Source organism: Durio zibethinus, chromosome 18 (assembly GCF_047325235.1).
Source record: "Durio zibethinus cultivar Kanyao isolate XHJ-2024 chromosome 18, ASM4732523v1, whole genome shotgun sequence".
Classification (NCBI taxonomy): Eukaryota; Viridiplantae; Streptophyta; class Magnoliopsida; order Malvales; family Malvaceae; genus Durio; species Durio zibethinus.
In genome coordinates this window covers 4,999,815-5,025,245 of record NC_143179.1, presented here as the reverse complement: position 1 = coordinate 5,025,245, position 25,431 = coordinate 4,999,815, and the positions used below count along the sequence as shown (strand labels likewise).

General features: G+C 30.3%; 1 protein-coding gene and 2 pseudogenes across 8 annotated transcripts; 2 read left to right on the top strand and 1 right to left on the bottom strand.

The window, feature by feature from the left end:
• The first annotated feature begins 7,976 nt into the window (after window positions 1-7,976).
• LOC111299041 (uncharacterized) lies at window positions 7,977-11,306 on the top strand. 8 transcript variants are annotated; one of them, XR_016329645.1, is made up of 5 exons: window positions 7,977-8,788; window positions 8,871-9,043; window positions 9,152-9,312; window positions 10,058-10,156; window positions 10,266-11,306. XR_016329645.1 is itself a non-coding variant. In XM_089747064.1 (4 exons), exons 1-3 carry the CDS (start codon window positions 8,249-8,251, stop codon window positions 9,303-9,305), a joined length of 867 nt encoding a protein of 288 aa, XP_089603190.1. In that variant the 5' UTR covers window positions 7,977-8,248; the 3' UTR covers window positions 9,306-9,312; window positions 10,266-11,306. The 8 variants fall into 8 exon arrangements, 3 of the variants coding, with proteins under 3 accessions (XP_089603190.1, XP_089603191.1, XP_022749672.1); XR_016329647.1 differs by having other exon boundaries at window positions 10,248-11,306; XR_016329643.1 differs by having other exon boundaries at window positions 10,053-10,156.
• On the bottom strand, window positions 10,432-17,266 carry LOC111299042 (equilibrative nucleotide transporter 8 pseudogene; annotated as a pseudogene).
• Window positions 17,267-19,878: 2,612 nt separating this feature from the next.
• On the top strand, window positions 19,879-21,053 carry LOC149513630 (uncharacterized; annotated as a pseudogene).
• The last annotated feature ends 4,378 nt before the right edge of the window (window positions 21,054-25,431 follow it).

Sequence of the window (25,431 nt, the reverse complement as noted above, 5' to 3'; positions counted from 1 at the left end):
TCTTATCTTATTTATTATCTTATACACCAAATATGACTTGAATAATCAACTATTATATTATAGTCAAATTTCAATAACTAAATAATCGGTTAACTAACTAAAAGATAACTAGACAATCAAACACACATAATGAGACTTAAACCTAATATCTCATAATTCTAAAACCTCTTCCTTACATTAAGCCAAGTCTCATTGCAGATTTACTTCTTTTTTGGCAGGGATGTTAATATGTAAGGTATAGGATAGGTAAAGCATTCATTATTTGCATTCTTGGATTTTGATATTGGATTTTGATATTATACTTATTTTGTACCCATACCCAACGAATATTTTAAATTTATTTCCATTCACATTTTTATGGATATTTAATGGGTATGGATAATTCTTACACCTATAATTTTTTTAAAAAAAATTAAAAACTTAAAATTATTTTTTTAATTTTTAATTTTATAGATTTGTGTAACTTTTTTATAAATATATATTAATATATACTTTTTTAAATAAAAATATATTAATTCTAATTACTTTTAGACAATAATTTATTTTGTTTAATAAAAAATAATTTACTATATATATATATAGTATGTGTACGAGATATGTGTTATATTATTTGTTTTTATTTTTGTACCAATAAAAAAATAAAATTATACTCATTCTTATTCTTATAATGTAATATACATCCTCACCCTAAGATAAAAAATTAATCTTCCTATTAGATATAGGTAAAATTGATATATTTATTTTTTGGAACTTTATAATCTAAGTGTCAACTAGTGGATAAAATATTATGCCATTTTTGGTTACATATTCAAGACCTTAAGAATTGGTCAGATTTTATTTTATTTTTTGGATTTACAAAATACAAGAATCCCGGATTTGCCTGATCAAGCGATGATCACGCATACTTGCATAGTTGCATACGCCACCAGCAAACTACTGTGAGGTCTCTGTTATTGGAAACGAATGAAGAAAATTGGTTTTTTGTAACTCACAATTATGGGCAAAAACATCACTATATATCTTAATTATTTGAGCGAGTAACGACATTGTAAAAAAAGGCATGACAAGCACAAGCAATGTGCCCTAGCCGAGATGATTTTCTCATTCTGATTGGAGGGTTCTAAGGGGGGAAGATGATGAAAGCCAAGTTGATTTTTCGACAGTGTGAAAAAGAAAGGGTAGGCTGAAATATAAATGATGATACATACACTCAGGATTGTCTGTTTTCTCAAGCCCTGAAAATGCTCCCCAAGGCTTGAATTTGACTACCAAAAGCCTGTGGAATCTCCTTCACACAAACCGATTTCAATGAACTTCATATATCTCTCTCTCTCTTTCTCGGCTTGGTTCTTGCATGGTGGTCCAAGGCCATGCAATACAAGAAATATTTTATAGATCTCTCATAAATCATAATCTTTGATGTTTTTAATTTTTCAAAAGTTTGATTTTTATATGCAAATGCATGTAATGTAATGGTTGAGACTTGTTTCCTCATCTGTCAAGAGTTTTGGACATTCTTTTATTTTATTTTTACCAGGGTTTGCTTATCTGGGGTTATGTGGCTTCCTGTAAGTTTCATCGCAGTACATCTAAGTTCCTTTCCATTTTCAACTAACAAAGGGGCATATTTTGTTTTTTTTTTTTTTTTTTTTTTTTGGTTTTACAAAGGAGATCAGCTCAGGAGGGAATACAAAGAGAAGTTAATACTTTTAAATTTACTGTATGATATTTTTTAAAAGTAGAAGTAAAAATTAACTAAATTAAGTCTTAGATACGACATATTTTGTTCTTTTTCTAATGGTTTTTTTTTTTTATTTTTGAGGTTATAATCATTTTGGTATATATTGTGTAACATGAAAACCAAATTTTGCTTGGCCACTTAACACGAGAGTTTGGAATGAGAAACTTTTGATCGGATCAATTTTTTTTATAAGATTATGAGTATAAATAATAATAATAATAATAATCAAATATTACATGGTTGAATAATAAAAAAATCGATCAATAAAATAAAATATAATTAGATAAATTTAACATAAAATAGCACAATAATATTTAAATTTAAGATCTCATAATTTTAGAAAATTTTCTTTACCAGTAAACTAAGACTTGATTGGCTTCACCAGATCATTTAATCACCCAACAATGATTTGAAAATTGAAACATCAACACTGAACTTGTCTTCGAGTATACTTAAACAGTATTACTATTGTGAAGTGCACAGAGAAAATAACCTTTGTCCGTTGGTTGCCCGGAAGGATAGACTCCACTTTTGAGCTCTGATTGGTGAACTTGACACGATGGTGGCACCAGCCAACCGCAGTTTGAGTTCATAAAATTATTGCTAAATGATTTGATTATTGAGTTAGGCTTTTTAATTATATGTTCTCTCATTGAAATTAACTTAAAATACTCAACGGTCAAGATTCAAGAAGGTAATATGTTCTTCTTTTAAAGACAACTGTATTTTCTAACTTCTTATCATTAAGCTTAAAATTATGCTATTTACATCCAATCATTTGATTCCATGAAATGATACAATTTCTTTTTCCTAGATTCCATTGAAATTGTTTGATTATACTCAATAACAAAAATTATGTAAATAATTTAAACGCCAAAAATGGTTTTTAATTGGACTTCACAGTTGGATTATTTTATATTTCATAATATCAAAATTTGATTTCATCACAAAAATTAAAAATTAAGAGTTTAATAATTTATCAAACAGATCATATATAAATTATTAGCATGGTTGAATAATTTTAGTTGACACAAAATATTAGTTTTTTTTATATAATACAATTATGGGTATTCTTAAAATTTATTTCTATCTAATATCTTTCTTGATATTAAAGATGCAACACATTAATATTTTATTCTTTAAATATTTTTACAAAAATTAAATTTACAGACACAACACAAATATTAAAAGTTTGTTTGAATTTATGAATTTTTATCCCATCATTATAATATTTAATTTTATAACTACAATAATTAATTTCATCATTATTATCATTTTTATTTTTAATTTTACAAAAACAAATCTCATTCCGAGATCAAACAAACCCTAACATACTAGACAATTAATTGTGATACTTCCCACGCTTCAATTTCCTAGTAAAAATTGGCCAAAAAATAATTCTCAGTAAAAATTTCTCACGTACGGAGCTGAAAATTGAGAAAATTTTAAAAAATCAAGAATAAATAATTGGAACTAAAAGACGATATTACCCTTAGATTTGCAAGTTGCTATGCTAAAGACAAAAGAACTTGGGATAGGACCCATACAAATCTGGGAATGAGAGCAGCGTCCATCCACTTAACTAACACATAGCCCACATCCATCCACTTGACCAACGCATAGCCCACCCCAGACGTGATGCTCTTGACTTGGATTGGCTTCTCAGAATCCCAGTTAACTCTCCCAAAGTTGAGCCCACCACATAGCCCCTGGGCTCCACCACTTTTGCAAAATCACTTGCTCCAATTTGCACCACGGTCCCACCTAGGTCAAGACCAACCACTCATATTAATCCGTGGTAGTTCCGTAATTTCAGTAAAATCCCGGTTTTTTTTTTTTTTCCTGTGGAAGCTGAACAAATAATACAGTCAGAAAAATCCTGCCCTTTCCCTATCCTGGGGAAATGCCACTGGTTTTTTGTGTCAGGTGGTGGGATTGAATCAGAACAGTTTATTGCGTCAGGTGGACAATCCGGCGGTGATGGCAGGTCCCAGTCACGTGATATTGTTTGGGAGGGGTCTACTGTTGTTGAACGTCAACCGTGTACTAGTCTCCCGTCTCCGTCCAACTCGCAGATATACGGAGAAAAGCCCGACTTGCTAAGAATTGTGCTAACTTTAGGGTCTGTTTGGAATTGATTTTTTTTTTCTTGTTCTTATATGAATTTTGAAGTTACATGACATGAAGCATGAGAACTCATTCTCTCAATTCCTAAGTCTCATACATAAAACGAGTATTATAAAAACGAATATAAATGAGTATTGTATACGATTAAACAGAACATATCATACGGATTGACATGATAACATTATAATAAATTAAATGAGTTATGTAGGTCATATTCATGTTAAACATTATTAACGTATTAAGTTTGTTTAAAGTTGATATGTCTGTATTTCTTGACGCTTATTATTGATGTTTTTAATAAATGAACAAGTTTTTATTTTTAAAATAAAAATAAAAATTCAATACTTAATTTTACATGTTAATAGAATAAGAAAACTCTTCATAAAATGAAATTAAAAAATGAAAGCAATCAGTGTCAAAGAAATGTATCAAAATATTAGTAATTAAATAATAAGAAAATATTTATGCGTTCTATCTGAAATCAACCAAATTAATTTCAAGTTAGTCATGACATAGTAAGTGTTAGTAGTTTAAAATAAGGTGCATCCCACATTAGATGAAAAAATTTAATTATTTAGAAATAAAATTAATTTTTATATTAATTTTATTCATATTTTTAGTAATTATATTTGAACAAAAATAATTATCATATGACAATTGGTCATAATTATTTTGAATATAAATAGATTTTTGTTCATAAAGGTCATGATTATATAAAATGTTATAACAATTTGATTAGAAACTTATATCTATTTCTTCATTATAAATAGATATTTCAATATAATTATTTTTACTACTTTTGGTTGGAGAGTTTGAGATTTTATTGTATTCTATAAACATAATTACTTTTAAGAAAATATTTTTCACACTTCAAAGTCAACATTTTTTTTTTATTATTTCTATTCTCATATTTATTTTTTTCTAACAATTTAAAAGTAATTATGAAATTTATATTTTGCATGAGCAAAATATAAGGAAAAGAAATTAACAAAGTTGGCAAATCGGCTTTTAAAATAAGTATGGAAAGCTTCAATTATCCAAATAAATTTTTGGTGAAATAAATACTAAATACAAGATAAGTTTTTTGTTATTATCTTTTTAGTTTTTATATTCTACTAAGAATCGATAATTAATAATTCATAAAAGACTTTAAGTGTCATTGAATTTTGCTTTCTTTATTGACCTATTTTTTTAATTTTTTAATTTTGAATTAAATTATATAATTTATGATTCATAATTTTATGGTATGTTATATATGGATTTTCTTGATAATGACATTGAATGATCATGAGCGTGAAATGGACATAGAGTAGTTGCTAGCTTTGGTTATGAGTCTTTTATAACTTTGTTATATTTTGGTAAGATCATGGTTATCAAACCAAAAAAATAAAATTTTTGAGGATTATTTTAAGGCATAAAAAAATTTGTAAATTTATAAATCTTTTCGAAAAAAAGTAAGTATTTATGTTATTATCATAAAATCATATTTTATAGTCCATATTCCATGATTGCATTTTATTGACAAGAAAATAATGCATGAATCATATTATTTGATTTATATAATATTATTTCGACAAGAAATAAACATATTATCTAAGTTAACTTCAATTCAATTGAAGAAGTTATATAATTTTTTGTAACTAGTTAAAATACTTTCTATTTGTTGGGTGAAAAATCTTATGTATTTTATAATATGGACACAAAATTTATAGTATTGTGTGGTTATACATGAAATTATGATTATTCTTAACGAAATGAACCATGGTAGATATTGCTTTAGTGTCCATGATAAAATAATTTTATAAGTATTCATGAGTTGGTATGAAAGTCTCAAAAGGAGACTATAAAAAGTATAAGTTTACTAGTTTTTAGGGTGATCATATTTTGTATCATACTTATTAATGCATGTTCTCATATTGAGTTGAAATAAAAATTTTGAAACTTTTATGAAAATAAAATATTAAGATATAAAATATTTACAAGCTATATTTTACTAAAGGTATCTTTGGAGGTATCCTACTTAAAAAAAAAATCACCAAATAGTAAAAATATAAATGAAATAGTAACTTGATTAAGTATATATAATATCTTAATAATTGAATAAGACATATTTTAATAAAAGAATGTAAATTTGCACATGATAGAAGTGATAAGAATAAAAAAAAATAAAAATTACTACTATAGTATCGTAAGATTTTAGTATAATTTTATTAGCAAATTATATAAACTAATAAGTTTACTAAAACTTATTAAAATAAAATCATAAAAGGTCCTTAAACATCTTAAAAGCACTAAAATGGCTTGGTTTATTTATTGAGTTTATTACATTATACTAAAAATAATTGTATTAAAATAGATAAAAGAGTAGAAATAGAATGGTCGAAATTTTATATTAATGAGTATAGAGTTATAGCCACAACTAATGCTATCTATTTTTTAAAATGACAAGAATGATGCAACAATGTCTAGAGCATATAAATGATATGCAAAATGAAAAATTTGGATATATTAGCCTCAAATAATTATATTAGAGATTCAGGAGTTAATTACTTTAAAAGAAAATTAAATTTCAAGATATTTTGTTAGTAGTACTATAAGTAGAATAGGTTTAAACCTTTATTATTAAACACCAATAATGGGAATCTAACTTTGAATTAGTAAACTCTAATTACAAAATTTAATAAGTAAAAACAAATTATTGTTATATGTTTGTTAAACACTAGTAAAATTTATTCAAATTTTAGAAATTAGTGTGATCCATTATGTAGAGATGATGAGTTTTTATACTCTTAATGGAGTATTTAAATATCTAAAGTAATAGAGACATAATAGAAACTTTACCTATATAAACATAAAAGTGGTGCCATTTCAACAAGAAGAATTAAGATCTCTCTTATAAATGTTTATGAATAAGATAAGTAAATGACCATAATAGTGCTAAAATAGTTATAAACTTTTGACAGAAGAATAAATAAGTATTATATGTATTATATCTTTTATTTTAATACTAGGAGTTGAGGTTTAATCTGTAAACACTATCAATTTTACTAGAATTTTAAGATATATACGCTAATTAAAAGTTTAAATTAAGATATTCCTTCGTATATTCATAATATTTATTTATGTGAAAGGTTAAAGATTAAGCACTAACATTTCAAAATAATAGGGGATTATTGATAGTTTAAAATGTGGTACATCTTACATTAGATAAAAAGATTAAATTATTGATAAATAAAATTAATTTTTGTATTAATTTTATTCATATTTTAAATAATTATGTTTGAATATAAATAATTATCATATGATGAATGGTCATAACTATTTTGAATATAAATAGATTTTTTTTATGAATATCATGATTATATAAAATGTTATAACCATTTGAATAAAAATTTATATTTATTCATTCATTATAAATAGATTTTTCAGTATAATTATTTTTATTATTTCTGATTGGAGAGTTTAAAATTTTATTATATCCTAAAGATATAATTACTTTTAAAAAAATATTCTTCACGTTTCAAAATAAAAATTTTTTTTTATTATTTTTATTCTCTTATTTATTTTTTTAACAGTAACTATATGTTGAGACTATTTTTCCTAACATTGTTTAGGCATAAAAAATATAAAAAATGTTTTGGATGTGTTAATATAAATGTCAATCATTTTTATGATTTCTTGCTTTTATCTTAAGTATCTTCAAGATATAACAACAATTAATTAGGTTTATTTTGATTTTTTATTATAGTTCCTTTATGATTACGCTGACCGTCTTTTTATTATAACTCTCCTCATTCTATGTATGTGAACTTAAAACTTACAGTGTGATAACCACAGACAAAAATATCTTAAATATCTTCAAGATCAAGCTCCAATTAATTTTAAATATTAGAAAAGCCGGCAAAAATGAAAATGCCCTTTTTAAATAAGTGGTGTGTTGTGTTCAGCTCTTTGATCTAATAATTAAAGAATTCTTAAAGGAATATCAAGGTCTTCAAAATCAAGTTGTAGATGACCTATAAAAAAAAAAAAAAAAAAAAAAAAAGGTCGTTGGGTGCTAGCATTGCCCTTTCTATAATTTCCCGCACACCAAACAGCTCTTTGACAACCCAGCTCAGCAAAAACTCAAGTGGGCAACTGCGCATCACCATGTCAGATCCAATCACTCAAATGGACGGCCCAGATCTTTTGCTTACATCCAGCTAGACTCCCTATAAAACTCTTCACGCCTCTTTTCATCTATACCTACATATCTTTTAAACGCTGCTGCAGTTGCAGCAGGGAAGCGAGGGGCAAAAGCAAGGTAGAACTGAAGCCAGATATTTGGCTTATTTATAAAATTCACCCTTTATATTTCTTAACATTTCATTTTAGTACAAAATGCTTTTAAGGAGCGCATCAACTCCAATACTGAACTCATGGATCCCACACTCGAAGGAACCATCGCCGGAGCCCGAGTTTTCGCACCGGATTTCTCGGACCCGAACCGTTTCGTTCACAGCTTCATGTTCTAGCTCCGTTTCTGTGGGGTCGAGTGACGATTCGAGTCGGAGAATGACGAGGGCTTTGTCGGAGACGGATCTAAGGGACCTGGTGGTTCCCAAGATGAAAACTGTTAAGAAGAATAACGGAATCTTGAATGGGATCTGTGTTGAGGAAGAAGACGAGGTGGTGAAAGAAGAAGCTGGACTTGAGTGGTGGAAAACGGGGTCTTTTGTAGTGGAGGAAGGCTATGGGATGGGCGGTGGTGGAGGAAAGATCTGCGGTGGGGGTGGTGGATCCGACGGTGGAGATAACGAATGGGGCTTTTGGGATTCGAATAACGGAAGTGATGGTACCGATTTGTATTATCAGAAAATGATCGAGGCTAATCCTGGAAATTCCCTTCTTCTCAGCAATTATGCTAAATTCTTAAAAGAGGTAGCTTTATTTATTTATTTATTTCACCAAACAAAGGTTAAAATGAGTTTTGAGTTTGATCCAATGTTGGAAATCGGGACAGGTTCGTGGGGATTTCGTTAAAGCCGAGGAATATTGTGGGAGAGCAATCTTGGCAAATCCAAATGATGGGAATGTTCTGTCTATGTACGCTGATTTAATCTGGCAAACTCACAAAGATGGTCAGAGAGCTGAAACTTTCTTCGATCAAGCTGTTAAAGCTTCTCCTGACGACTGGTCATAGCCCAAAACTAAATTTTAAACATTGGTTTTTATTATTTATGGTTAATTACACAATTATTAACCAAAGTTTATATCTTTTTTTTTTTTTTAATGAAATTGCAGTTATGTGCTAGCATCATATGCACGATTTCTTTGGGATGCTGAAGAAGAAGAAGAAGAAGAGGAAAAAGTTGGGGAAATTTTGAGTAAAGGATCAGAGCAAAGCTTCTTCCGTGGAGCTCCTCCAAATCTTCCTCCTTTGGCTGCTACTTCTTAAGAATCTTGTGAGATAGCTATTTATTTAGCTTTTCTGACTTTTGTTAATATACCCATCTTTTGTTTTCTTTTAAGTTTTAAATTTTTACTAAAAGAGTGAGAGTTGTAGTTATTCAGAGATTTGTTTTGCTTTTCTCATTCTTGGAGCAGCCGTATCATGTACAAGGGAAAATAAGATAATGGAAATGGATTTTTCATTGGAATCTTCTCTCTCTCTTTTTAATCCTCTCTTTCTGATTTTTTTTTTTTGAAAAGTTTCAGGTTATTGATGATGTTGTAATAAGCATTTTTTGTGCTGTTCATATCACTAAGCGTGAAGGCCATTGGAGGAATTGATTTCTAGTTGTTTATCTTATCAAGATTGCTTAGTTCCTGTACCACCGAAACTAATTCCTAATTGGTCAAGATTAGAAGACAAAATCCACTGCTTTTATCCCAATGTTTTTGGGAGTTTTGTTATTATTTGTTGCTTTTGGGTGGTAATGAAGTTTTAGGAGGAGAGAATATTCAATTCTTTTTACATAATCTTTTTTACTTCATTAATCAAGATAGTGGTTCAATCCAACTTTTGAGTTCTTTCTTTTCTTTACAAAAGAAAAGGAGGGCAACGGGTTGATCCGAAAGAAATCAAATTACGTACATATGGTACAGGGTTATAGATTAAGAGTAGAGAAGATAAACATCAAGCTGTTTATAGAGTTTGCCAAGCAACCTTGTTGCTAATAAAATTTTTTTTGGTACAAAAAAGTGTAGGATGAGGAGAGGATTGGCATTCAGGGATAGGATAGACGGCAGTTCATGGATTTGCATTCAGGGATTTATATTAAATTTACAGATCGCTTACTTCAGGAGGTGATACTTGAATCTAAATTTTACAAGTGAATTATTCTAACTATATCAACTTAATCAACCTGTTGGCCGTTGCTAATAACATTCCTTGAAGATTTTTGTTCTTTCACAGATTCTGAAGAGAACTGTCAGATTTCATCATTATTTGGAGTACACGAAGAGCTAACTTCAGGTTTGGGAAATCAGGATTCAGGACATAACAGAAATGCAGAATTAACCTTTCTTTTTCCAAGGAAAACTAGCTACTTGAGCGGGAGCCTAGGGGAGGTCTGGAAGGATCAAATGATCCAAAACCAACCAAGAATTAAACCACTGACCAAACCAATTCCGAGAAACAGGACCAATACAGTTGCAGATAATTCTGCACCAGAAACTGGTACGGTTTTATGGTCTAGGATCATCAACGCGCTTGTTAGATATCCATGAGTGAGTCCGAGCATAAATGTAAGAACCACAACTAGTACTTTCGCCCTTAAGCCACTGTGGTCCATGGAGGAAAGCAGTGAAAAGTGGATTGAATAAAAGCGTAGATATGCAAGGCCATGTAGCTTTTTCAATGCTCTGTAGAACATATATTGAAGTTGGATACTTTCCCATGAAATCGTCAACATTATAGACGGTGATCAGCTAAACAGGATACCTTGGATTCCAGATTCTCGGCTAGAAATCGCGGGAAAGTAGTTTGTGTCACTATGTATATCATGAGAATCCCAAGAGCTGGCCAGCAGACCTTTCTTGCCACGGTCCAAAATTGCGGCCTGGAGCAAAATGGGTCATCTCGAATAACTCTGTAACGTTTGGCTAGGGAAAAAAAAAAAAAAAAGACGTCTGTAACTTTGTTGCATTACTGGTAACTTACATAGCAAATTGCAGTAAAGAATGCAGCAAAGCAGGATAGTGTGGGGTGCTGACTATAAAGTAGAAGTGAGCACTTGTTGGGGTTTGTGGAAGTGAAGCCTTAGTTATTATTCTCACTTCCAGAATGTAAACCAGCACCACCTGTTATCAGACAAAGACACTAGTCTAACATAGGCCTGCACTAAAGCCAAATTCCAAAATTGTTGACCTTTTCCGTCCTCCATTTCAAAGTTTCAAGGACAAAAAATGGTTGATTTAACGTTATCAAAAGCTAAATATTTTTGGCTTTATGAAATAGTGGAATCATGATTAAGCTCTTTATTCAATACTACTAGTTTTCATAGCAATACAGGATAGACAAGAAGCTGTTGGTAACATGCGGTTACTTTTTGACTTTGAAAGTAATAACTTCTGAACTTTGTCCTCCAACATTTGCAGAAATGCAATTTTGATGATTAAAGTGAAATTTCTAGGCCTAACACAATGAATGATCTTGAGCTATAATATTCCAGATTTTATGACATTTGATTATTGATTTTATTGTGTTGGATGTGAACAACAAAGACGTCAGTACTGCTCCAGCATTTTAGGTAAGTGGCTGCAGGCCATATGACTTACCTGGCAATTTGTTTCCTACAAGTTGTAGTTTTCTGCGATAACAGAGCCCATACCTGATATTCATACACAGTTTCTTGAAAAAAACATTGATTTAGCTATATATTGCCAAGAAGCTGCAGTACCTCTGTATATATGTCTGTAACAAAATGATTTGTCTACACCCTGGAACCGTTCTCATTTATGTTCTTATGAGATGAAGCGGATCATGGTTTAATAATGAATTCATCGATTCATCGGATGGAACCTAAAAGGTTTGGCTTGAGCATCATTTGGCTCCGGGGTTTTGAGGAGGGCATATTTCGGCTAAACGAAATGGGTAGTAGTAAAGGTGCGTCAAATGACTGAAGTATAAGGTCGGTAATCCAATTTGTCCTCGACGAGTTTTGATTTGACTTAATCTTATGAGGTCGAGGTTTTTTTTTTAAATTCGAATTTTGGATCAGGTCGGATCGAGTTCGAGTTTTAGATAAACACGACCTGATATTATATAAAAAATTAATTTTTAATTTTTAATTTATATATATTTATATAATGATATTTTTAAATATTTATATTTAAAAAATAATATTTTATATTTTAAAAAATAATATTTTATTAATTTTTTGTCAGATCAGATCGGGTACAATTTATATAGTATCGGATCGGGGTCACGGTTGGATTCGGGTATGAAAAAACAAAAAAAATTTTGGATAAGGTTGGATTCAAATTTAATAACACATAAAATCAGATCGGGTTCGAGGCGAGCAAAACTCGCACAAAATTCAATCCGATGCCAACCCTACTGAAGCACGATGATATGTTCAACAATATATGCTTGTTACCTATTTATTTATTGAAACATGACACTATGGATGGTAATGGTTTGAATTAGATTTTTGTTTGTTTTAAATTCAATTTAATTTGATAAATTTTTAAAATTTTGTTTTATATTTAAATTCCTCTCAAAATTAATAAAATATTATTTTTAATATAAATATAAAATTAAAAAATATAAAAATTATAAAATTAAATAATTAATTAAAAAATAATTTTTTATAATATATTAGATCGTGTCGGATTACAATGAATTTATCTAAAATCCAACTTGATTTTTTTGTTACTATTATTCGGCCTGATCCAAAAACCAATTAAAAAAAAATACCAATTATATAATATTGGATTAAATCAAAACTTGTAAAGAATTAGTTGGGTTGCCATCTTTATATGGCAGTGACGATTGATTTTGATAAACATATATATTTGGGCCAATGATAGTGTTTTCCCATTATAAAAAAAATAGTATCAAATAAAATATTTTTGATAAAAAATAATATTATCGAAATTATAGTATCAAATAAAATGTTCTTTTAATGAAATATATAATATATTTAAAAAAAACATATAAAAATATAATATATATGACATAAAAATTAAATAATTTTTTTAGAAGGAAATAGAAAATTTTAAAATAAATTAACATTTACATCATAATTAATAATATAAATGATATATTTTTGTTGTTTATCATCATGAAATTAATAATTGATTTATATGCTATTACATAAAAATAAAATAATTTTAGTTTTTTAGAAGAAAATTAAAAAATTTCAAATGAATTAACATTTACATCATAATTAATAATATAAATTATATATTTTTGTTGTTTATAAATTAATAGTTTATTATCACAAAAGATTACTACATGTGGCATGTCTGCATTGGTTGTAGTTAAGGGTGTAAATGATACATTAGTATTCGTAAATTATTCGGGTTCGATTAAAAAAAAATTCGAATTCAGTTCGATTATTGTCGAGTCGAGCTCGAGTAGCTCGACTTATCGATTCGAGTATTCTTATATTTGACTCGAGTAACTCGCGAGCCTAATCGAGCTTTTATATTTAAATATATTTTATTATTTTAATTAATAAAATATTTCGAGTCTGAGTTCGAGTTCGAATTCAAATTCGAGCATGAATAATCGAACTCTTATCGAGTATACGAATCGAGATTATTTTTACATATTAATCGAGCTTAATCGAACGAGCTCGAGTAGTTCGAATTCTATCACGAATCGAACTCGAGCTTGAAAAATAAAACTCGATCGAGCTCAAGCCGAGTATCGAGCTTCGAGTTGTGAGTCGAGCTCGAGCTCGAGCTTCTCACTATTCGGCTCGGCTCGGCTCGTTTACACCCTTAGTTGTAGTGCCCCACAACTCACGAAAAGTAAAAGAACCCAAAAAGAGATGAAAATTTTCAAAAAAAGAAAAAGCGCGCTCCGCAGTAAGCACAGTGCATGATTGTGCCACTGTGCGTGCTGAGATAGTGGGAGAAAAAGAGACAGACAATCAAAGAAGAGACTCTAATGGAAAGTGAAACAAACATGTAAAAAATAAATTTTTATCCTATTTCATGAGAGAATATAAGTATATTTATACATTATTAAATTTATTATTATTGATAACATATTTTAATACGTTACAAATATTAATAACATATTCTAATACTTCTTTTCAAACAATTGAAAAAAACTCCACAAAAATTTATTTTTAAATAGATAAAAAAATAAGGAAAAAAATCATTTGATAAATATATCAGTTAGTTGTGATTGAAAACAAATAAAAAGGATTTGAAGAAAATGCTTGCAAACAAGATTTACAAAATGATAAGAGATCTTTATATGTTTTGTGTGAGCATGAAAGATTGGATTGGTATCAAGTTGAGTAGCATCCATATTGCCAGAATATACAGAACAAGGTAGTGCAAAAAGAAATCCAACCTCGTTATATATATGTATATAAGAAATTTAAAGTATATCTCGAAAAATTATAAAAAAAGTCATGTACTCTATTTCAGTACTAGATTGAGCAACAAAAACTTGCTTTTTAGTATACCAAGAAACAAGATTGGAACCTAAGAAAACATAGTAACCCATTGTAGAATGTTTAGTGTCTGGACAACTAGCCCAATCAACATCAACATAGCATATCAAATTCGATGTAATGCAAGGAAGTAATTGAAAATCACAATTGATAGTTCTTTTAAGATATCTCAAGATTTGTTTCATAGCTTGAAAATGAATATCATGAGATGCATGCATAAATTGATAGACTTGTTGTATAACATAGGTAATGTCAGGTCTAGTAAAGATAAGATATTGTAAAGCTCTAACTATGGTACAATTTTGTGATGGGTTTGAAAGTAAAGTTCCATCATATAGAGAAAGCTTCTTATCAGTAGTTATTGAAGTATAAGTAGGTTTACAGTTTTTCATACCCAAATGTAAAAATAGAGAAAAACATATTTTGTTTGTGTTAACAACAAATATTTAGGTGTACGATGTGCCTTTATTCCAAGAAAATAATGAAGAACACCAAGATCTTTCATTGAAATTTGTGAAAAAAATTATGAAATAAATGAATGAATAACACTTAATGAAGAGCCAACGAGAATGATATCATCCATATAAAGTAAAAGTAACATTATGTCAAGTGAGGAATGCCACATGAATATAGAAGGATCTGCTTGACTACTTTTTAAACCAAAGGCATGAAAAGTAGAACTAAATTTCTGAAACCAAGCTCGTGGAGCTTGGCGAAGACTATAAAGAGAGTAATGTAATTTACAAACATGATGATGATAATTAGGGCCCACAAACCTTGGTGGTTGTGTCATATAAACTTTTTCATGCAACTTACCATGTAAAAATGCATTTTTAATTACCTAGTGGACCATCATCTACTAATAGTAATTGAGAGAACAATTCGAATAGTAGTAGTTGTAACAATAAGGATAATGGTGGAGTCAAAGTCAATACCTTTTAGTTATATGAAGCCTTTGGCCACTAATTTTGCTTTATACTGCTCAATAGTACCATCAGCTCGCTTTTTGATTTTATAGATCCAACGACAACCAACAACATTTATGGATGAATTATGAGGCATTAAAGATTAATTATTATTTTGCATCAAAGCAAAATATTCATCATTCATGGTTGAAATCCATTATTTATCTTGATATGCTTCTTTGAAGAATCTTGGCTCAAGAGATGGATAATTTGTAACATGTAAAGAGTATGGTACTTTAGGCTTTCGAGTACCATCTCAACCTTGTGTAAACATAGGATGTATAGTTTTAGAACTAGAAGAAGTGGAAGGCTCAGATGATGGTTAAATAGAGCATGCCAACATAGTTGTATCAAGTTTAGAAATAGTTGTATTTGGGATTAAATCATTTGGTAATTGTTTTGATATAACTGTAATAGAAGGTATGGGCAGAGGTATTTTGAAACTAATTGTAGGAGATGTAAAAGAGTCAATGGGATGAGAAAAAATCCCAAGAGTTGTAAAACCAAAACGTTCTACAAAAAAAAAGTAATTTTCATCAAAAACAACATGTCGTGAGATATAAACCTGACCATTAGAAAGGTCTAGACAACAATATCCTTTGTGGATTGAACTATACTCTTAAAAGACACAATGAGTGTACTTTGGCAAAAGTTTATCTTTTTAATAAGAAACTAAATAAAGATAACAAGCACATCTAAAAACTCTTAAATGATTATAGTTTGGCATAAAGTTAAATAACACTTCAAACAGAGAACAATTACCCAAAACTGATGAAGGAAGCTGATTGATAAGATAAATAATTGTAGAAAATGCCTTAAGCCAAAGAGATCATGATAAGGAAGCTTGAAACAACAGAGTCAAGTCTATTTCCTCAATATGTCTATGTTTTCATTTTGCTAAATCATTCTGTTCATGGATATGTGGACAAGAAATTCGAAGAGAAATACCATGGTGATCAAGAATATTTTTAAAATTACCTTGAAAAAATTTAACCTTGTTGTCAAATTGATTTTTAGCCATAGTCTTAAAATTCTCAAAATAAGTAACACTATTAGAATGACGCTTCAATAGATAAATCCAAGTATAACGACTGAAATCATCTATAAAAATAATATAATAGCAAAAATTAGTAATAGTAGTAGTGGATGATGGCCTCCAAAGATCATAATGAATTAATTCAAGAACATTAGAAGTTATCCTAATAAATAAACCAAAAGGTAATGTTTATTTTTTATTGCTTAACAAGCTGCACAAGTTAAGTTACAAAAGGAAGAATCTTTAGGACAGATAAACTTATTAGATCTCAACTATGCTGTAATCTTACTAGTTGTGGATGTCCAAGTCGTCGATGCCAAATTATTTCAGAAACTGAAGAAGAACTGTCATTGAACAAAGTTTGTTGGTCGCATTGCCTCACACCAATGAATCACTCTACATTTCTTACAGGAATCACGTAAAGGTTGCCTTTAACTGGTCCATCTAGAATTACCTTTTCATTGCGAAGATATTTAGTAACAAAAACCCAAGGTTAGCAATAGAAACCACAATTATTGTCTCTAGTTAGGTTAGCAATAGATAATAAATTTTTCTTTAATGCTGAAACAAATAAAATATTTTTCAATGCTAATTTTATAGAACCAAGACATATAGCAGAATCACCAATACGAGTGATGTTTAGAGAATTACCATCATTAATAAAAACATCTTCATTGCTAGCATAAAGAGTAGACTGATGTACCAATGATGGATTGGAAGTCATATGATTGATAACATCTGAATCTGTCAACCAGTAGGCATCATTATCATTGTCCATTTGATTGAAAGTCTCATTAAGGCATATAATTTGTGTGAAAAAAAGATCGAGAATCACGATGATCATACCTTTGATTAATTTGTCTAGTGTACCTAAAATTATGACGAGATTATTAAAATGCTAACCTCGATTGTTTGGGTGAGTTACCATGGTTGCTTTATGGGAACTAACAATGGCCTTTATAGGTTATGATGACAATACTTGTATTCTTTTCAAGCGTTACTCATGAACTAATAACTGTGCTTTCAAATCATTAAAGGAAATGAGATTTTCTCTATTTTCAGTAGTAAAGATAACTGGTTGATATTTAATAATATTTGACAGTTCATTCTAAATACGAGTGACCAATTCTAAATAAGAGATAAGATTATTTATGACTACTAAATTATTAGAAATAGATTTGATCTTGGCAAGATATTCTTCAATAGATATAGTTCTTTTACTCAAACTCTGCAACTCATGACGTAAGAAATCTAACTTTGCTTGATATTGTTGATAATAAATAGTTTTTAAAGTTATCCAAACCTGTTGAGAAGATGACAAACACAAGACTTGTATTTCTACAGTTGGCAACAATGTTACCTTTAGACATGAGAAAACAAATTGATCATTTTTCACTAATTTTGTATATGCATGATTGGATGTTGTTTTATTATTTTTTGTTATTGTTTTATGAGGAGTTGCAATAGTGCTATCAACATGCCCTATTAAATGACTGTAGAATAAAAAATTTGTTATTTGATCATCAAAATAAATAATTTTTTAAGTTCAATTTAATAGAAATAAGGCTAGAAATGTTGAGAAAGAAAAAATACGGTATAAAAAAAGATTGATTATTGAAAGCCATTATAATATTTAAGAAATAATGTATTATAAAGAAAGTTATTGGAGTAGAGTAATAACAAATAATTATTTTTTGATATGAGAAAAAGACAAATATTTGATTAGAATTAAAGATGAAAAAAGAGAGAAATCCATCGCTCTGATACCTGAAACAAATCTGTAACGAATAAATGTTGTCTTATCCCATTTAGGGTTATGACATTTGTATTTGCATTATGATAGAATACAAACATATTTATATGTAACTAAATCTATAATTATTGATAATATATTTTAATAGAAAGAATCACCAAAACGACGTCGTCCTATTCAACGCCCCTAAACAACACAGCGCCCTGCTGGCCGAAACGAAGGACAAAACCGCCGCGTCGACCACCGCCACACCCTACGGGCGCCCGAAGCAGAACCAATGCCTCCTTGCTCTCCAAACTCGTCGATCCGGCTTGCCATCTCATAGTCGGCGGCGCCACTACAATCTTCCATTCTCTCTTCTCAGAACCATTCACCAACCATTCCCTCCCGCCGCCACAACCTCAAACTCATGGTTAAATTATTCTTAATAAAAAACACGTCTCTTTGTTAGAACTTTTCTCTTCTTAGGGATCAATTAGGGTTTTTAGGGATTGAAAGAGAGAACTTTGCAGGCAAAAGGGGTTGGAGCATTTTTTTAATGATTTCTTTTTCTGTTTGTTAATTAAATTTTTAATTACTGTGATTAGTTGTTGAAGCTTTTTATTTCTGTTGGAAACAGTGAACTTGGAAGGAGATATAGAAGAAGAGCATGCTAATGGCGAAGATCAAACTTGTTCTTCACTTGTAATGGTTTTTGTTCACGATATCCTCCTATTTGTGTTGTCACTTTAAATTTAGTTAAATCACATTGTACTTGCTCTATTTAAAAAAAAATTGTTAATTTGAGCTTGTCTTGATGGCTTAATATGAACGAAAGTATTTGCATTCTTTTCTAGTTTGGAGTGTCCAAAAACAACTGATACTAGATAACAAGTAATGGATCAAAGGCTGGTTCTGACTTTGCGAAAAGGCGATAAGGGTGGCAGGAAAGATGACGAGCTTTCAGAAATTGGGAAGCTAATCAAGGGGAATACATTTTCAAGATGACTTATTGTTGTTGTTGTGCTTATACGGTCTCTCTGTTGTTCATAAATTGTAAACTTGCTTGTTTTTGGCAAGATTACAGGTATAAATTTGTCTAGAACATCAATCATAGCTACACCTCAGGCATTATAAATGAGCTTGGTTTTGATGTTATTAATTAATGAATTGTTCATCCATGTCTGTGCACACATATTCATATCCGTGTTTGTCTCTGTCGTTCAGTGTGATCATTTAGTTAAGGTGAAGAGTTAATTATCTAATATGGGTTTTAACATGTATAATCTGTATCCAGGGATGAAATCAATCGTCTCATAGGGATTTTAAATTCATGGGCTGTTGATAAAGTTGATCAAGAAAGTAAGGATTAATACTATCTCCTGGAGGTGCCAAGGGACTTATAGTTGCTCAAAACCAGGGAAGGCCAACTGAAGAAAAAGCGGATGATATAAATAAAACTGTATGGATTTGGCAAACCAACTTCCTAAGCCAACTGTGAGCGAAAATCATTATAATGAACTTGTATTTTGAATCAATGATATGTCATGATATTTGTGCAAAAATATGAAAAGTATTCCATTCATAGAGAATTAGAAATTAGAATATATTGCTTCAACTCTTATTTTCCTTAATTATCTGTCTGCAGCACATATCTGATGAACATGGTATGGTGGTCCTACCTCCAAATATGTGGAAAAACTTTTTTTCTTTTTGGAAAATTGAACGTGCCTCTGTCACGCACATCTGTATCCGAAACTCACCTCGCATCAGAGTAACATAGCTTGTAGAATCCCTTAGATTTTATTTTTAAAATCAATCATTTGAACTCATACTATCATGGATCCTTGGGAACCATTCACAGGATTCGACATAAGGCTACTTCAGAAACTCCATTTGGAGAATCTATTTATTCTCATTCATCGTTAAATGGTTCTTTTCTGGTGGGAAATTCCAATCTTTCCGGAGGTCTATTACCTTCTATCAAGAAGAATTTGGAACAAGGAGGCAACAGTAGATCTTCAGTTTTTCACTCAGTAGATAGTAACAGAAGCTCCGAAATGGGTATCCCACCTGTTCACCCACATTCCAGTCAGGTGGCTAGGAAAATATTGGACCACCTTCAGCGAAATGTAGCCACTCCTATGGAGAAGTCCAATGAGTTAAAGACACCACTTGATGGAAGCGATCTCAATCTTCTGATGCTATAATGCTGCCATTTCAAAGGGGCACAACAGTTTGCCATATTTAGGATTTGATTCTTCTAAAAGCAAGGATCAAATCAACAATGGAAGTCCTGCTCAGTGGAATGAAGATAGAGAGAACTCATTTTCTGTGCCTTCTCCAGAGATTGCCATTGAGGCTAAGAATGTGAGAAAAACCTCTTCTGCTTCAGACTTACTAATTGATAGCACTATTACAATGTTTAGCAATAATGCGAGGTTTTTATTAGATTTTGGAAAAACTCATGATTCTCAAATCAAAACTGCACATAAGGTATTTCATTCATCCTTTTATTACTGTTCTGTGACCATGCTTGCTCTCACTAGCTCTTATGCATTATCTATTAGTGTATTATGTCATGCCTTAATGCTAATCATTTTGCCGAGTACTTTCCTAGTAAGCGTTAGCTATAACCAGAGACATTTAAATTACAGGCTCTCAGTCTTTTTTAAGAGGAAATTTAACCTGTATTCCCCTAATTTTTTGGAGATACTACATAGAAGATAATATATATTCTCTTAATCAACAAGTGCACTATGGTAAATATATCAACATCCAATTTCTATCGTTTTGTTGTCCCAACTTCGAAAGTGAAAGAAACATGAACTTTTTCTATCTATTTTTATTCTCTCATGCTAAGTACATTGGTGATATACTATCATTTTACCTCCCTTGCGTAAATCGACTTTGAAATTTGGTTGGGGTCATGAATCTTGCGATCATGATATGATGCAGGAGCAGTAGTAATAACTTACTCTGTGTCTCATTTGTCAACTTCCTAAGGTCTATTAAGTACTCAAACTTTTTTTATATGTGTCATTTGTTTTGTTCTTTTTCCCATTAAGAGTTCATAAGTGTACGTCAAAGAATGCCATACTAATCAATTTATGGGACAGGATCTCTCAAAGGTCACTGATGCTGCTGTGTCTGGGGGTCTACTAAAGCATTCATCTAACACTTTGGGAAATAAACTAGTTTTGGCTTCTATATCTGTCAGCAAGCCTAAGCAAAGGTGGATGTTTACTTCAGATAATAGCACTGGTTTCACTTTCCCTATTTCTGCATCTTCTGGCGTGTCTTCTGAGCCTCTAACACCATCCATCATGCCATCATTATCAGGTAATTGTCAGCTTCAGCCTAAAGAGGAAAACACAAGACCATATAGTTTTGCCACTAACCATGTTGATGCTTCAGATATTAACTTCAACTTCGGATCTGATAGGTCATCGAGAATATCTTTCAGTTCAATAGGACAAAATACTATATGCTACTGAGTACTGACACACAAATGATATTTTTATTTTCCTTTCCTTTTTCATTTTTATCCCGTTGTGAGTTTGGAGATGAAATTTCATTGGTGAGAATCCCAATTAGTTATGCAATCGTGCCTTATTATAGGAGAAAGAATTGCCTACAGATTTTCAGGTTGATAATCCTCCATTTTAGGGGAAATCAAAAGAACTAACTGCAAGAATTATATGAGACCAGTAATATTACAGATCCATCTCATTAAAGACCAAAGCTTTGATACAAAATTTATAATTGGTCCATTGTGCATATGCGGTTTTCTCTCTTTTCGGATAGAGGCAATAAATATAATTAACTTTTGTTTGTTCCCATTTTTGGCTTTGGATCTACCTGTCTGCTCTCTAGATAAGAAAGAAAGAAAGAAAGAAAGAAAGAAAGAAAGGCAGATCAGCCTGGATGATTGGGGCTGAACGTGGCACAATTCCTGTTCGCACATTTGCAGAATTTATGTCGAAAACCAAAAAGCAAAAGAAAATTACCGATCGAACAGGATGCCACAGGAATCACATGTTAGGATGTTGCTCCTATTTTACCAACAATAACTTATCCCTGTTGTCGGGGCCCACCTCCAAAGAAAGCAGGTGCCCTCACTTTAATATAAAAAAATAATATTAAAAAAAGACGTGTAGGAACACGTCGAAAAGACACCAACATTCGTCTTCAAAATCTCAAGAGACCAAAGAGAGTGAGAAGAGTTGGATGCGGGGGTTGTGCCCTGTTTGTGTGGGGAAGAGAGATCAGAACAAGCTAGTCAGGGTTGATAGTTGAAATGACAATGAAACGAAAATGAATGCGTTTACCAGAGATGAATTTGACATTTCAGATTCTTATGTCAGAACTGCACTCTTGCCCTTTTCTACTTTTTTAACTCCCCACTGTCACCACCACCAACCATTGCCCCCTCTCGTGCTGTTATCTTATGTACTACCGCTTTTGCTTAATTCTTTTCCTTGGATAAATAGCTATTGTAAGTAAGTATAGCAGCAAAATATCCATTTGCCAGCTTATAATCTTATCACAATCTAATTGCTGATCGAAGGGCATTCAATTATTATATATTGCCCGTATTTACATTTTACATGTACATCTTTCGCTCTAGCTAGCTAGTTCAACTTCATGATTTTTAGTTTTCGTAGTTTTTTCTCTTTTGAACTATTTTACTCCATTTTTGTTCTTTTCTTTCCCTGTACTTAGACACAAAAAGTAAAAGAACCAAACTATGCTCAACCCCAACTAAAACTTATGGATTTGTTCTTTTTTTTTTTTTTTTTGACCAAAGTTGCTTGTTTGTTCTTTCCATACAAATCTTGTATTTCTAGTTAACATATAAAAATACATATTTTGGGTCAATAGAATTCAAGTTAGCCCGCAAATATATCATATAGTTATTGACAAGTATATATTATTGTTTTCAATAGACTTCTACTTTCTTTTTGGTGATTTTATCAGGGACCTAGCTAAGATTGAATCCTTGCCTTCAACATGTCATGAATCATGCTATTGATGGACGTAAAAAAAAAAAAAAAGATACATAAGCCTACCATTTCTGGTGTATGCTCATATGTTATGTCTAGATTTTTTTCTTTTTTAACTAATGAGCAAATTGGATTCGTTAAGGTTTATTCTTTTTTAACCTTATTCTTGTGAATATATAGAGCAGTGGGAGTGGGGAGACCACATTTCCACTTCACCAGCTGTTTTGAGAGATGCCCTAATTGCTGTCTCTACATAATGCCTCTCCATTTCATGCATGACTCTAATAATATTGTTTTAATGATTCTAAATATAAAAGTAGTTTGAGAATAATTATTCTCGAAACATTCAAACAGTTGGATGCAATAATCAGAGGGTGGATGATCAGTATTTCAGCAACAAATATGACTCTATATCTTTGCTGCTTTTTGTTGGAGATTCTCTGGTTGTTGAGATGAAATATTATTGTGCCAAAGAGAGCAAAATGGTGGTCCAAATACTACTTTTCACAGAGGTTATGGCTTGTGAGTTTTACATCTATGCTTGGACAGACAAAGACTTTTCTTAGATATATTTACTTTTGAAAGGCCCCCCAAACCCCCCCCCCCCCCCCCCCCCCAACAAAAAAAAAAAAAACCGAAAGGAGGGTTAGCTTTTTCCATTCACTCTTTGAATAATTCAAAGCAAAAATGGTCTGTAGAATCATATAAGTTTCTATGTGACAGCTTCAATGAAGCAGCAAGTACTTTGCCAGAGATAGTTCATCCAACTTACCTTTCCCTTCCATTCCCTAATTGAACTTCTTACCAGGAGTACCTTGGAGAAAATTTTATAGAAAAATATGAACTTGTTGTAGTTATTAGTTTATATAAATGCTTCAGAAAATGTTGCTTGTAATCATTATATAAAAAAGATCATGAAACAGCAGCACGTCACAAGGCTGAATTACATCTTAATTGTCCAATTTGTGCACATATACTTTCTTATGATCTATTGTTCTGAGCATGGAAATCGAGCTAGCTAAGTATTTTTGGTTGCAAAATTTGATGCAGATGACATCCTTAGCCCCCTCTTTAATTTCCCTTTCCACAATATAATATACGGGAAATGTAATGACAATTAATTATTTTTTGGCCGAGTATTTATAATTAATTACATTAATTTTGTTTTATTCTTCTTTTAATTGTTTTCCCTTCAAAAATAAAAAACAAAAAAATAAAATTGGATAACAATAAAAATTAAATAATTCGATTCAATTTTAATGTTTGTAAACAATTATATTTGAATGCATGTTACTCATTTTAATACCAAATATGACATTGTTCTTTTTATATTTATGTTTTATCAACTTTTAAGAAAGGAAAAAAAATAATAAGAAACTGAGTTACTAAATAATAATTTTTTTGAGAGATACTAAATAATAATTAAATGGGATCTTATCTTTTATTGGAATCATAGCTGAGGTCATTTAAATTTTCAAAATTTTTCATTACAAAGCCTTATTCTCAATAAGAAATATGGGTCAATTTCAGGAAAAAAAAAAAAACAGTGATTAGATGCAAGATAAATTCGCCTTATGGAACTTAAATTTGACACTTTATTATCTTATGACTTCTTTAGTTAAATTTTAAATTAATGTTGTTAAAGAAAAAATAACATATACGAGTACACTATTAGAGTAAGCATGATAAACTATTTAAAGAAAAATAAAAGGAGATAAAGAAAAAAACAAAAGAAATGAAAAGAAAATAAACTATTTTAGCTTCAAAATTAATAACAAAAATAAAAATTAATTATAATTTTTTAAATCGAAAGATACATATTAGACCTTATAACCACATAAAGGTTTTTTGTAATATATCCTATTTTATTATTTAAAATTTACCTTATAGTAATTTTTGAGAAAGTATATAATAAAAGATAAAACTTAAAAAAACCACAAAATCTTTTTTTTTTGTTTTATTTTAAATCATAACAAATGCCAAGTTATTTTCCTTTAGAGCATTATTAATTTTAACTTTTTTTTTTTATTTTGTATAAAAGAGATCATAGTCTGAAAATAAAAAAAGAGATTGTAATTTTTAACTTATTGGATGTCATCTCTTAATGGTGATGGCATAAATCAACTAAGCTAATCTTCGAGTTTAAGATTATACTAAGTGTTTTCCTAACTATATAACAGTTGATACAAATGCTAATATATATGT